Source organism: Geotrypetes seraphini, chromosome 9 (genome assembly GCF_902459505.1).
Source record: "Geotrypetes seraphini chromosome 9, aGeoSer1.1, whole genome shotgun sequence".
In the NCBI taxonomy this organism is placed as follows: Eukaryota; Metazoa; Chordata; class Amphibia; order Gymnophiona; family Dermophiidae; genus Geotrypetes; species Geotrypetes seraphini.
Window position 1 is genome coordinate 125947374 of NC_047092.1, and position 15338 is coordinate 125962711.

The 15338-nt window shown below is 45.5% G+C and overlaps 1 protein-coding gene across 2 annotated transcripts in view; it reads left to right on the forward strand.

Moving 5' to 3' along the window:
- The window catches only part of MYO7B (myosin VIIB), a 302847-nt gene that overhangs the window by 52969 nt on the left and 234540 nt on the right, over window positions 1-15338 (forward strand). For both annotated transcript variants that reach the window (XM_033957613.1, XM_033957614.1), the window contains exons 5-6: window positions 4240-4424; window positions 12242-12363. In XM_033957613.1, coding sequence (XP_033813504.1) covers window positions 4240-4424; window positions 12242-12363 — 307 coding nt within the window. The remainder of the gene's footprint in view (window positions 1-4239; window positions 4425-12241; window positions 12364-15338) is intronic.

Sequence of the window (15338 nt, forward strand, 5' to 3'; positions counted from 1 at the left end):
GAAAAGGATGACTCGAATATAAACCAAACTTATGGTAGTCTCACAAGGTTACTGTGGGAACTTGTGGCAGCCATTTTGAGTAGTGAGACTGCATGGGGCAGGAGCATAGAATTATTGCTCTTGCCCTGGCTCACCACTGGATCAGCAGAGTTTAAGGTAGGTCTGGGGAGAGTCCTGAGATGGGTCCATGACTGTTTTATCATTCCCTCTGTGAGAATTTTCCTAACCTCTATTTGTTTTGTGTGTCTTAATTAGATCATAAGCTCTATTGAGCAGGGATTGTCTTTTCACATGTTTAATGTACAGTGCTGTGTACGTCAAGCAATGACAGAAATGCTAAGTAGTAAGATTTGAATATAAACCGAGATCCCCATTTTGGGCCTTTTTTGCCCCAAAATCTAGGTTTATATTCGAGTATATACAACACGTCTAATTACTCTGATTTTGAAAGATTATAAAATGATTTCTTATTGGGTTTGTTCTCAAGGACTTGAATATCCCTGAGAACACATGCATTAAAAGCTGAGATTAATGGATTTGTTGGTCCAGGAGGAACCCATCTACACTTATTTTTAGCTTTGTCTGGGAAAAAAAACTGTGTGACTTGCAATTTGCATTGAAAATGATAAAGATCTGTGCTATGAAAAGGTGCTGAAAAGTTCTGATCCCAACCAAAAAGAAAATGGCATGGATACAGTTCAATTAATGATCTGAAACAATGTCAAAATAGAGAATTTCATTTCTGCAAATTGGTACTTAACAAAATATGAAAGATAACACTCTTTTCAGCTACAGTAGCATAATAATGTTGAGAATTTAGGAAGGTGGTTAGTTAGGCTGAGAACTTTTTAGCACCCCCTTGTAGTTTGGAAAGAATCATAATGAGTGGTAGGAACAAAACTCAAATCTTTTTGTAGGACCTTAATTTTATCATTAGTCAAAGGGGAGCTGGAAAGATTAAAGATAGGCACTTCAGCTACCACTGTTGTCTGGGATAAAATTTGCCTCTCCCTCTTCCCCTCCCATGGCCTCTGCCTCTCATTTGAAACTGTTGAAATCTGTTGTGCCTTGGTATTGATTCTTCCTGCCAATTTTTTTCTAAAAAAGTGTTTTGTGGTCTTGAGGTGGTTAGTGTACAAGGGCTGGCAGGTAGTGAGGTAAAATTTTGTCTGACTCGCTACAAATCCTTTTTCTATTTCTCTCTCTGCCCCTACATTTCTGTCTACTTTTGTTCCTAATTGTTGAGCTCTAACGTGTGCTTGATGCATCTAATGGCAGAAATCTTCCTATTTTTATGTGAAGTTCTTGCCTTAGCCCATAGATATATATACTATCCCTATTACAGTCTAGAGCATTGGTCTTCATTGCAAGGCCCACGATCCAATGCTGGCCTGCAAAGACCTTCTGGGCGGCTCGTGTACCTATCTGGAATCCCACTCCTCTGATGAGATTCCTCAAATCAAGAACCTATAGGGTAAAGTCCAATGATATAAAATCAGAACCATGGTCCAATCCCTGCGGAGTTCCACAAGGATCACCTCTCTCACCTACGTTCTTCAACCTCTTTATTTCCTCCCTAGGAGCCACTTTAGACAACCTAAATGTCACATCCTTCAGCTACGCAGACGATATCACCATACTCCTCCCCTTCGACCCATCAGAGACCACTACCACAGCAAAGCTAGAAACAACCCTAGATACAGTGGAAAAATGGATGATGGACCACAAACTGAAACTAAACTCAGAAAAAACAAAATTCCTTTTGCTCGAAAAGGCCAAAACTCCTACCATCACAGAACTGAAAATCAAAAATACCAAATACCCAATACAACCCAAACTCAAACTCCTAGGAGTAACGATAGACAGATGCTGCACAATGCAATCCCAAATCAACAAGACAACCCAGAAAGCTTTTCTAACTATGAGAAATCTACGTAAAGTCAGAAAATTTTTCAATCCAGCACAATTCAGACTAATTACCCAATCCCTAGTCTTAGGTTTACTGGACTATTGCAACTCCCTCTATCTACCTTGTCCTGCCATGATGATAAAACAACTTCAGACCATACAAAACACCGCCCTCAGACTGATCTACTCCCTGAGAAAATATGACCACATTACAACTGCCTTCTTAGACTCTCACTGGCTACCCATACAAGCACGAATTCAATTCAAATTCTACTGCCTATTATTCAAAGCGTTAAATGGCTCTTCCCCCTCCTACCTAAACAACCGCTTAAACCAGATCTTCACCTTAAGACACAGAAGAACCCCGAACCCTTTTGCCTTCCCCCCACTCAAAGGCACACAGCGCAAGAAAATGTTTGACAACCTTCTGGCAACACAAGCAGCAAAACTCAACCATTCCATCTCTAACCTGCTGATGACAACGGGCGACCTCAAAACATTCCGAAAAGAAATCAAAACCCTGCTTTTCAAAAAATTCATCCAAATATCTTAACCCCTCTTCACCTACCTCCAGATAATTCTCCCCTATAAAATCCTCCCCAAATCACCTACCAAGTAAACAGATCCCTGAAATGTATTGTAATCTTACCTACTCCAAATGTAATCTATTTGTTTATATCACACAGTTCTGCACTGTCAATTTGCTATCCAACATGTAAATCCCCTCGGAATCTTTCCAGCTATATCTCCTCTGTTGTTAAAAAAAAAAAAAAAAAGTGTATCTTCACTGGAAAATGTCCAGTCAAATCTTTTGTAATCCGCCTTGAACTGCAAGGTATAGGCGGAATAGAAATCCGTAATGTAATGTAATGTAATTCTCATTCCTAGTGGCGCTCCTCTAACTCGGCTAAATTGAATGGGGAGGGTAAGAGAGATGCTATACTGCGTGGATGGGGAAGAAAGGGAAGGAAAGATGCCAGACCTCCAGGGGAAGAAATGAAGGGAAGAGGCAGCTAAAGATGCCAGACCACAGGAAGGAGGAAGGGAAGGAGAGAGATGTCAGACCACTGAATGGGGGGGGGGGGGGAGGAGAAGAGAGATGCCAATCCAGGGAAAGGAAGGAGAAGAGAGAGATTCCAGATTAAGGCAGGGGAGGAGAAGGGAAAGACAGAAAGATGCCAGACCACAAAGGGGGGAAGAGGGAAGGGAAGGAGGGGAGAGAGATGCCAGTCTGTGGGAAGGAAAGGATAAAGATCCCAGACAATGGGAAGGAGAAAGGGGGAAGTCAGAGGTCAAACCATAGGAGAAGGAAAGAGAGGGAGGAGATGGTACATAGAAATGGAGGGGAAGGTGAGAGAGAGGGAGGACATAGTGTACAGGGATGGGAGGGGTGGGGAAGGGAAGAGAGATTGAAGAATTGCTGTTCATGATAGAATGAAATAGGGGAGAAGAAAGAGGGAGGAGATGGCACACATGGATGATGGGGAAGGGATGAGAGGGAGGAGATAGTGCGCATGGATAGATGGAAATGGAAGATGTGGAAAAGTAGATAGATTTGAGGAGGAAGCAGAAAAATGGAAGAAAGCTGAATGTTAAAAGTTAATGCCAAAGATAGAAGTAGGGCAGAAAGTGAAGGAGAGAAAAACAGCAAATGGATAAGAAGGCCCTGAAAACAGAGGACAGACAGAAGGAAGTGCAACCAGAGACTAGGAGAAGATGAGTAGAAAAATAAAGTCACCGGACAACAAAGGTAGGACAAGTGATTTTATTTTCAATTTAGAGATTGAAATGTGTCCGTTTTCAGAATTTACATCTGCCATCTATATTTTGCACTGTTCAAGAAGAAATACATTTCTTTCTATTTCTGTGGTGTTGTATTGCATGCAGAGTCTGGCATCTTGGGGTTACGTTTGTTTATATTAAGAATTTTAGTTTGTGGTCCTGTACTTGCATAAGGTTTATCTGTATTCTGCACTTGTGACCAAGACCAGATGTTCTGGTAGAAATGAATATTGTGAAGCGTTATTGGTGTCATGACCCCAAGTAGAAAGATATTTGTCAGCTCTCCATCAGCCCATTTGGTTCCAAAACGGTCCTCGCTTAAAAATTAGTGAAGACCACTGGTCTAGAGCATCATGTGCTGTTTTATCAGTTAATTTTTTTTTTTTTTTAGATTGGCATTGAATCATGAAAACCATCTTACCTGTCTGGACCCTGGGGTTACATGTTCAAAGGACATGAAAGCTATTTCTTTTGTACTGGTTCAGTCTACAGCTGACACTTTGTGCAGTTCCTGTTTTAATTTTACCGATAATGCTTCCTCTTTCACAGACTTACATTGGTTCAATTCTGGTTACTGTGAATCCATATCAGATGCTTCCACTGTACACAATGGAGCAGATACAACTGTACAGCAACAAGCGGATTGGAGAGCTGCCGCCTCATATCTTCGCCATTGCAGACAGTTGCTTCTTTAGTATGAAGCATAAGAAGCTGGACCAGTGCTGTGTGATCAGGTAACAAGAGAGAATTTTCTGAACACTGATGATTGCTGCAGTATACTATAATGAAGCACGGTAGTGTAATAAAGATTGTTGTTAACATAACATACACCTCTTCAGAAAATCCATGTTAAGGGAAAGGGGATGGGATTTGATATGGAAAAATTATGTTCTTGCCTGTTAATTTTCTTTCCTTTAGATGCAGCAGATGAATCCAGAGACTAGTGGGATAGTACACATCTACCAGCAGGTGGAGATAGAGAACTGATTCACAGGAGTATATCTTGGATGGAACCCCTCTTGCCAATTAGTATCACTCTTTGCCCAAGCATCAGGAATAATGCAATTGCATACCAAAAACTTCTTTCCCATAAGTAAACAAGAATAGCATCAATCTACACCAACAACAGTGCCCACCCACAAGGGAAGCCACTGCATCATACAGATTGGGTGGGGCTCTGGATTCATCTGCTGCATCTAAAGGAAAGAAAATTAACAGGTAAGAACATAATTATTTCTTCCTAAGCGCCGGCAGCAGATGAATCCAGAGACTAGTAGAATGCAGCAAAGCAAACCTCAAACTGGGTGGGACAAACATGCCACCTCAGCAATGACCGAAGCCCCAAAGGATGCATCAGTGTGCTCTTCCACATCCAAACGGTAATGCTTAGAAAACATATTCGAGGATGACCAAGTGGCCACCCTACAAATCTCCTCCAAAGAGAAACCCCTGGACTTGGCCCAAGATGTAGCCATTGCCCTGGTTGAGTGAGCATGGAGAGCCTCTGGCAAACGCTAAGTGGAAGCAATCGCCTCCTGGACCCTCTGGGCCACCGAGGCCTTGGAGGCCACCAGACCCTTCTTATGACCTGAAAAAAGCACAAAGAGGTGGTCCAACCTTCGAAAATCATTAGTAACCTGAACATAGTGCAAGAGAACTCTATGCACATCAAGCAAATGTAGAGATTGAAACTGCAACCCCCAATCCTCTTCCATGAGCAAAGGAAGGAAGACGGACTGATTGACATGAAAAGACGAAACCACCTTAGGAAGAAATGAAGGAACCGTCCGAATCGAGACCCCCCAATTCTGAGAAACGCAAGAATGGATCCCTACAGGACAGCGCCTGCAACTCAGACACATGCCTCGCAGATGCCAAAGCTACCAGAAAAATTGCCTTCAAGATAACATCTGTGAGTGTCGCGTTACTCAAAGGTTTGAAAGGAGCCCCTATCAACCCCCCAAGAACCACCTTCAAACTCCAATCTGGACATAGTCTCTTCAGTGGCGGCCGAATACGGTTCACCCCCTAAGGAATCTAACCACATCTAACTGAGACCCTAGAGAAATATTTGATACCTTACCGCTGAAACAGGCGATAGCCGCCACTTGAACCCGAAGGAAATCCCTCTTGCAAGAAAGAAAGGATGTGGGATAAGGAAGCTGAAAGGGAGAAATCCCTAACCTTCAACGCCGAGAATAACACTCGCCAGACCCTAGCATAGGTCATAGAGGTAGACCTCTTCTTGGCTTGCAGAAGAGTAGCAATAACCTGCTTGGAATACCCCTTTCGCCTTAGCCGCAACCTTTCAATAGCCAGGCTGTAAGACCAAAGCGGGAGGGATTTTCCATCTGAACCGGTCCTTGTGCGAGTAAGTCCAGAGTCACCGGAAACTGAAGTGGAGCACCCTGTGACAGCCTCATCAGATCTGCATACCACGGATGGCGCAGCCAATCCGGAGCTACCAATATCACTAAGCCCGAGAAGCACACAATCCAATTTAACACCTGGCCTATCATCGACCAGGAAGGAAACACAAACAGCAAACTCTGTGGAGGCCACAGAAGAACTAACGCATCCACCCCTTCCGAAGTTCATTCCCTGTGCCTGCTGAAGAAACAAGGAACTTTGGCATTGCGAGCCGAGGCCATGAGATTGATCTCCGGGAGCCCATACTTGTGAACAATGAACTGAAACGCCTGCTGAGACAACTCCCATTCCCCTGGATCCAATTGATTCCTGATGAGGAAGACTGCCTAAACATTGACCCTTCCTGCAATATGCACCGCTGACAGAAGCGGAAGATGAACCTCTGCCCAGAGAAGAAGCATCCATCCCTCTCGTACTAACACCTGGCTCTTCGTGTCTCCTTGTCTGTTGATATAGGCAACTGCCATGACACTGTCTGAGAGAACCCTGGTCGGCTTGCCCTGAATCAGCGGTTGAAACTCCACTAGGGCTAGCGAAGATAATGGTGATGCGGAGGCCAAATGGGAATATGCAGGTATGCTTCCTTGAGATCCAGCACCATGAGAAATTCTCCTTGCTGCACGGCCGCAATGACCGACCTCACCGTCTCCATCCAGAAATGCCTGACAGTGAAAAATTGATTGACTTTCTTGAGATCTAGAACGGGTCTGACCAAACCCCCTTTCTTGGGAATCACAAAGTAAATGGAATAGCGACCCTGGACCCTTTGTTCTGGAGGAACCGTAAACACTACTCCCAGGTCTAATAGCCCCTGGAGCGAACTTCTCACTGCCTCTACCTTGTCCCCTGAACACTGGGACACCAAGAAAGAATCTACGATGGGACAGAAGAACTCTAACTTGTAACATTCGTGAACTACATCGAGGACCCTTTGGTCTGATGGTATCTTAACCCATTCTGCCAGAAATGAGGACAGCCGACCTCCTATCTGACCGGCAGAAGGAGCCAATGCCCTGTCATTGGGCCAAGCGTGAGGTTTGGAGACGAGCCGGCTGGGAGGAAGCAAGTTTGGCAGGATGAAAGGACTGCTTCTGAGAAAACCTGGACCTGGAACTGTATGACGCATTATACGAAGCCCTGTATGCCACCTTCCCTGGCCTATACTTTTTGGTATCCTGAAAACGTGGCCTAGATGATGAGGACCTGACTGAGCTCCTTGGCTTATCCTCCGGCAATCTCTGGGATTTGGAGTCACCAAAATCCTTCACCAGTCTATCCAGGTCCTCACCAAACAATACCTGGCTCTTAAAAGGAAGCCGTACCAAACGCGACTTGGAGGCGTTATCTGCTGCCTTATGCCGCAGCCACAAATGCTGTCTGGACACCACCGACAGAGCCATCTGCTTCACTGAAGCCCGAACGACATCATATATGGCATCTGCTAGGTATGCCAGCCCTGACTCCACCAGACCATCCGTAATCTGCTGGGCCTACTGAAGATAAGCCTGTACCACATAAGAACTGCACATGGCCGCCTGCAGAGTCAGGGCTTCCACCCCAAAGGACCCCTTCCAGTCTCCTATCCTGAGGATCATTAAGTGCCACTCCCCCCTCTACGGGAAAAGTGGTGTTCTTAGTTACGGCCGCCACTAATGCATCCACCCTTGGCAGCCTGAATTTGTCCAGCTCCTCCTGAGCTACCGGATACAACTGTCTCATAGCCTTAGCTACCCTGAGACCTGACTCCAGTGTGACCCATTCCGCAGAAATCAACTTCTGCATGGTCTCATACACTGGAAAGGTTTTAGGAGGCTTCCTAGTGTCAGCCATAAGGGGATTGGGTGCCACAGACACCCCTGGGTCAGGCTGAGAAATGTGAAGGCACTCCAATGCCTTGGAGATAAATGACGTCAGTTCCTCCCTATGGAACAGACGCAGCGCTGAGGGATCATCCACTTCAGCTCTCCAAAATTCATCCAACTCTAAATCTGACCCACTGGTATCCTCAGTGGCCCCTACCATCGTGAGACAGAGTTCTGGGCTGGAAGCCTGCCCTTCCTCTGGCTCTAGCTCTACCCTGTGCCGCTTGGCCCTTTGTTGACCCTCCCCCTCACCAAACTGTGGCAAGGTCATCGACACCTGGGCCAACTCCGGGGAGAAAGACAAGGAATTTGCCTGTAAGATTTCTGGCCCCGCATCGCCCTGCGCCTTCACACCCCCAATCGCCTTTGCTTCGCCTGGACACACCTCCATCGCCAAAAAGACCCGCTCCTGCACCAGGTCTGCTACCCCAACTTTCACGTCGGCAGCCGCATCGGACGCGCAAGATAAAAGCACACCCTCCTGTGCCATTAAACTCACTCCCACATCCCCGAACAAGCGGCAGAACAGATCCCCACGGCGTTCTCTACTTCCCACAGTGGGAATAGTGTTTAGTCGCTTCAGCCGCCACGCACACCGCACTTCCCAGCAACCTTAACACGCCTAGAAATCACCAGCAACACTGTACTCACGTGTACCCGGAAGTCGAAAAGCAAAGGAGAAGTTCTTGCACTGCAGAGCACAGCAACTGCGCTGGCAAACCTGGCTCGGGTTGGGGTTTTTTTGTGTTTTTTTTTTTAATATGGGAAAGAAGACGTCCCCCAAAGCACTGCACTCCTTTACTCCACAGTCAGGGAAGGGGGGAAGGGACCTGGGAGGGCCCAGGTGTTGTCCCTAAAGTTGGCTCAGTCTGGCCAACACCCCTAAGCTCCATTGAAGCTGCAGCAACAGGAGCAAATCACCTTTCATCTCTAGGAACTGAAACCAGGAACCAGAAGAATAGCAACCATCCAACCTGCTGGAGATAGAGCATACTAATTGGCTAGAGGGGTTCCATCCAAGATATACTCCTGCGAATCAGTTCTCTATCTCCACCTGCTGGTAGATGTATGCTATCCCACTAGTCTCTGGATTCATCTGCTGCCTGCGCTAAGGAAACTGCCTTTATGTGGTTAAAATCAAACCAGTATTATATACAGGTACTTATTATATACAGGTACTTATATTGTACCTGGAGCAATGGAGGGTTAAGTAGCTACTTCATGTGATCAGGCAGGGCTGGATAAGATTTACAGTTAAGAATATAAGAACATAAGAATAATCTTACTGGGTCAGACCAATGGCCAAGTAGCCCATTCTCATGGTAGCCAATCCAGGTCACTAGTAACTGGCCAAAACCCAAGGAGTAGTAATATCCATGCTACCGATCCTGGACAAGCAGTAGTTTCCCCCATGTCTTTCTCAATAACTGACTGTGGACCTTTCCTCCAGGAACTTGTCCAAACCTTTCTTAAAACCAGCTACGCTCTCCACTCTTACCACAACCTCTGATAATGAGTTCCAGAGCTTAACTATTCTGGCTTTAAAAGTATTTCCCTGTAACTTCTTCGAGTGTCCCCTAATTTGTAATTTTTGGCAGAGTGAAAAATCGATCCACTTGTACTCGTTCTACTTCATTCAGGATTTTGTAGACTTCAATCATATCAGGCTCATATGTGTTCAGCATTATAACCAAATGCCGCCCCCCAAAAAAACCCCAAACCCTTTTACTAAACCGTGATAGCGGTTATTAGCGTAGGGAGCCATGCTGAATGCTCCGCACTGCTCCCGACACTCATAGAATTCCTATGAGCGTCAGGAGCAGCACAGAGCATTCAGCACGGCTCTCTGCACTAATAACCTCTATCGCAGTTTAGTAAAAGGGGGGGGGGGAGGAAAGTGAGGTAATGACTTACCCAAACATATTGCTAAAAAGTCAAAATGTATGCCCAACAATTACTCTCCCTGTAATGAATTTTCAAAAGGGGAGAAAAGACCTCAGTGGTCTGCCATCACCAAATAAACAATGATGGAGGCCTTACACGGTGTCAACGATCAGTCAAAAAATCCCCTATAAACAACATCAAATCTATGGCACATATTTAAAGAATTTTTTCATAGATTTAAGATTGTTTCTTGCATTCCGATCAATCCCTCTCCCTTCATCAGAAAAGGGACAGATGCCCAAACTCCCCTACTTTCTGATCAGCCTAGGCAGATAATTTAGAACCAATTGGGAGCACTCAAAGAAGAACATGAAGGAGTTGATATTCAATACAATTTAACCAGCCAAAAATGGTCATGCAAAAGTTACATTTCTTGTTCAGGGCTACTAATGTTCAGTGGCACTTCACCAGTTATTTATTTAGTTTTCTATACCATTCTCCCAGGGGAGCTCAAAACTGTTTACATGAACTTATTCAGGTACTCAAGCATTTTTTCCTATCTGTCCTAGTGGGGCCACAATCTGTCTAATGTACTTGGGGCAATGGGGGGAGTATGTGACTTGCAGAAGGTCACAAGGAGCAGCATGGGTTTGAACCCACACCCTCAGGGTGCTGAGGCTATAGCTTTAACCACTGCAACACACTCTCGCTGCTGAAACTTAATGATTAGTGCCTGAGTGAAAACCAGCTGTTATGGGAGCATTCTTGGAGTGGAAGCCAATATTCAGCACTTAATCAGCGAATGAACCACATAAGTTAGAACTTATTTAAGTCAGTTCTATCTTTATGTGATTCACCATAGCCAGTTAACTGGCTCCACAAAAATCGGATATTCAGTGCCAAAGCCTAGACATGGCCCAGCATTGAATATCCTGGAATAATGCCAGTGGCAATCAGCAAAACACTCAGGCTCAAATTTGTGATAGTGCGCTGTAAGTTAGGTGGTGGAAGGTACCCTGGCCTATGCCACCTAACTTAATTGGGCTTAATTGGTGCACTAATTGATTGCACCGATTAAAACCCAATTAAACTGAGATTTTTTAAAAAGATGGAGGCGCCTAAGAGCACCTAAGAACATAAGAATAGCCTTACTGGGTCAGACCAATGGTCCATCAAGCCCAGTAGCCCATCCTCATGGTGGCCAATCCAGGTCACTAGTACCTGGCCAAAACCCAAGGCATAGCAATATTCCGTGCTGCCAATATAGGACAAGCAGTGGCTTCCCCCATGTTTTTCTCAATAACAGACTATGGACTTTTCCTCCAGGAACTTGTCCAAACCTTTCTTAAAACCAGCTACGCTATCCGCTCTTACCACATCCTCTGGCAAAGCGTTCCAGAGCTTAACTATTCTCTGAGTGAAAAAAAAATTTCCTCCTATTGGTTTTAAAAGTATTTCCTTTTAACTTCATCGAGTGTCCCCTAGTCTTGGTAATTTGTGATGGAGTGAAAAATCGATCCACTTGTACCCGTTCTACTCCACTCAGGATTTTGTAGACTTCAATTGTATCTCCCCTCAGCTGTCTCTTTTCCAAGCTGAAGAGCCCTAACCATTTTAGTCTTTCCTCATATGAGAGGAGTTCCATCCCCTTTACCATCTTGGTCACTCTTCTTTGAACCTTTTCTAGCACCACTATATCTTTCTTGAGATAAGGAGACCAGAATTAAATGCAGTACTCCAAATGAGGTCGCAATACTTCAAATGAGGTCGCTAATTTCCGTCCACATAGGCACTTTACAATGCCTAACGCCATTCTAAGCATGGTTAATGCCAGAAGTGGCATTTAGGCATCTTAAAGCGCCACCATGGACGCGATTCTCATAGAAGATAGGTGTTGGAAATGTAGGCCAGGGTTTTAAAGGCCTACATTTCCAGCACCTATCTTCCATGTAGCTGCAATTCTGTAAACGGTGACGTTGTGTGAATGGCACATGATCAGCAGCCATCTTTAAGGCGACCGCCAATAACAGCACTGTTTACAGAATCTGGGCCTCAATGCCACTGACTGAATATTGACCCTATAATGATCATGTGTTTCCCTGTTATTGATCTCTTTCTCTGGAATTTCTACCCTTAGCCACTTGCAGACAGCAAAACCAGGAGTTCCCATTATAGCAAGGACTACAAACCTTTTTAATCCTTTGTACCATACAGCATCAGATACCTGAAATTACCAAGTTGGTTGGTCAGCAGTTTTGAGTGTTCATTTCCAAATGGAAGCTGTATCTTTTGCATCCTAGTGGTCTTAGCTGTGAACACCTCTTTAGGCAGCCTTACATTTCAATGCATTCTAACATTTATATTTTATATTTCAGTGGGGAGTCTGGTGCAGGGAAGACTGAAAGCACCAAACTGATGCTACAGTTTCTAGCTTCAATCAGTGGACAGCATTCCTGGATTGAACAGCAGATTTTGGAGGCCAACCCTATCCTAGAAGGTGAGATCAAGCTCACTCCCCATTGGCAATGCAAGAGTGCCAAGTTTGTTATGGAACCTGGATTGGTAGAGTAACATAGTGGTTAGTGCAACAACTAAGGAACTGGCTTCAATTCCCACTGCATCTCCTTGTGACTCTGAGCAACTCACTTAACACTTTGTTGCCCCAGTTACAAAATAAGTACCTGTATATAATATGTAAATTGCTTTGATTGTAACCACAGAAAGGTGATGTATCAAGTCCCATCCCCTTTCCCTCTCAACCAAATCCTTAGGGCACACCTAACCAGTTAGATTTTCAGGATTCCTACACAAAATATGCAAGGGATGGATTTATTTGCAGTGTGTCTTTTGTATGCAAATCCATAGGCAGTGGAATGCTTTTAAGTTCCATGTCTTCCTTTCCCTTCCCTTCTATCCATAAGAAACATTTCTATTTCTCTTCCCTGCCATACCAGTTGGTGTGCACCATATCTTCCCTCTCTGTCCCTTTCTCCTCCATCCCTGTGCACCAACTCCGCCCTTTCTTCCCTTCTCCCATGGTCTGACATCTCTGTCTTCCCTCTTCCCCCCTCCTATGGTCTAGCATCTTTCTCATCTCCTTCCCACAGCCTGACATTTCTCTCCTCTCCCATGGTGTGATCTCTCTCTCTCCTTCCCTCCCTCTTCCTGTGGTCTAACATCTTTCCTTCTCTTCCCCCCCTCCTACAGTCTGGTATCTCTCTGCTCTCCTTCCTGCAGTCTGGCATATCTTTCTCCCCTCCTTCCCTTCCATTCCCTGGTCTGTCATCACTCTCTCCTTCCCCTTCCAGAGGTCCGACATCTCTCTCTCTCCCTCCTTCTATCACCTTTCTCCAGAATTTGACATCTCTCACTTCTTTGCTTCATCTCTCCTCCCTCCCAGTGTAACATTTCTCCCGCCGCCCTCTCCATAACTATCATGTCCAACAATGCTCCCTCTTTCTTTTTTTCTTTCCCCATGTATACCATCTCTCTTTCCCTCCCATTCCATGCACCTATGTTTATTTATTTAATTCATTTTCTATCCCTTTGTCCTCAAAGAGCTCAGAATGGCTTACAGGTTAAACACTCATCAAATAATGGATGGACTATGCTTGAGAGTGCTCTTCCTTCTGATTATTAGTATTGTGAATTCATCATTCAACAACCATTTTGATATATCCTTTGGTGTTGGAGAAAGGATACCTCAAGTGTCTGCAGCTATTTATGACTTTAGAACTAGTCTTGTCAATAAAGCCTAAATGCAAGATATCATTGGTCCCTTTACATTCTCCTTCCTTATTAATTTATATTAAGTACTAGTCTTATAGCCCATTACATTAATGGGTGCTAGAATATATGTGTGTCTGTCTGTCTTTATTTCTTTTTTTTTCTCTCTCTCTCTCTCCTTAGCCGCTTTCTGTATTTCTGTCTTTCTTTCTTTCTCTCTTTTTTTTCCTTGGCTGTCCACCACCACCCCTTGCCTGCTCCCCCTCTCCATTCCTTTTACCTCCCTTGTGTCCACCACCACCCCTTCACTGTTCCCCTTATCCAGAAGTAGCCCTTCTTCCTTTGTTTTACCTCCCCCCTGTCCATCATCACCTCTTTCCTGCTCCCCCTGTCCAGCAGTAGGCCTTCCTTCCTTTTTCTGCCACCCCCCACATGTCCATCAGTACCTCTTCCACTGTCCATCAACCCCTCTTTCCTGCTCCCCCTGTCCAGCAGTATGCCTCCCTTCCTTTTACTTCGACCCCTGTCCATCAGCACCTCTTCCCCTGTCCATCCCTGCTCCCCCTGTCCAGCAGTACGCTTCCCTTTCTTTTTCTGCTCCCCTGTCCATCCCTGCTCCTCCTGTCCAGCAGTACGCCTCCCTTTTTCTGCCCCCCGACCATCAGCACCTCTTCCCCTGTCTATCCCTGCTCCCCCTGTCCAGCAGTATGCCTCCTTTCCTTTTTCTGCCCCCCTGTCCATCAGCACCTCTTCCCCTGTCCATCCCTGCTCCCCCTGTCCAGCAGTATGCCTCCCTTCCTTTTTCTGCCCCCCTGTCCTTCAGCACCTCTTCCCCTGTACATCCCTGTCCCCCTATAATCAGGCCCGCCATTAATCTACAGGGTCTTGGCCAGGAGAGGGAAGAAACGCATGCACGTGTACCTGTTGCCAGCTCCGCAGCTTTACCATCCTGCAACCCAGACACAAACACTTCCACCAAGCCCCACACTCCATTCTCTTCCGCAGCCATGAAGGAGAGGGGCGGGGACAGGGGGGAGGAGCCACAGCTTAGAGGCGTACCGGAAAGCGCAGCAGCAAAGGCACAGTCCACAGCCGGTGAGGTCGTATGTCAGGGTGAAGCGCGCACTGCGCTTGCACCTCTCACGGAAGTTTTTTGCTGAAGGACAAAGTTTATTTTTAGTTCACAGCCGCCGGTGCGGCTCCTCTCTAAAGCCGCACCTGCATCGGAGAAGGCTTCTGATGCAGGCGGGGATCGAGAGAGGAGCCGCGGCGGCGGCTTTGAACTAAAAAATAAACTTTGTCCGTATCGAGGCATTACCAGGCGTCTTCCACAAATTGCCAGATTATAAGGGAGAGTAGTGGGGCCCGATGCCTTGCGTGCTTTCGCCGCTCCCGCCGGCTTCTTAGCCCTTTTCGGCGTCTGCTCTCCACCGACAGCCCTCCTCCCGGCAGCTACCACTCCGCACATCATGTAGTAAGCACGCATGCGCACTCTTGCTGGCCACATCCCAACAGATCAGATCTCAGGGAACACGCGGCGAGAGTGCGCATGCGCGCTTAGCATTTTAGGATTATAGATGTATATTACTCTACTTATAAATATCAAATTTCTATTTTTAATGTATTAATGTTAGCAGACAGTGTTTGTATTTATATGACAAAATGCTAATAAAACCGATTGAACTTAAAAAAACCAAAAACAATATATATATATATGCACTTTTACATTTAATTTTTGCACTTAGC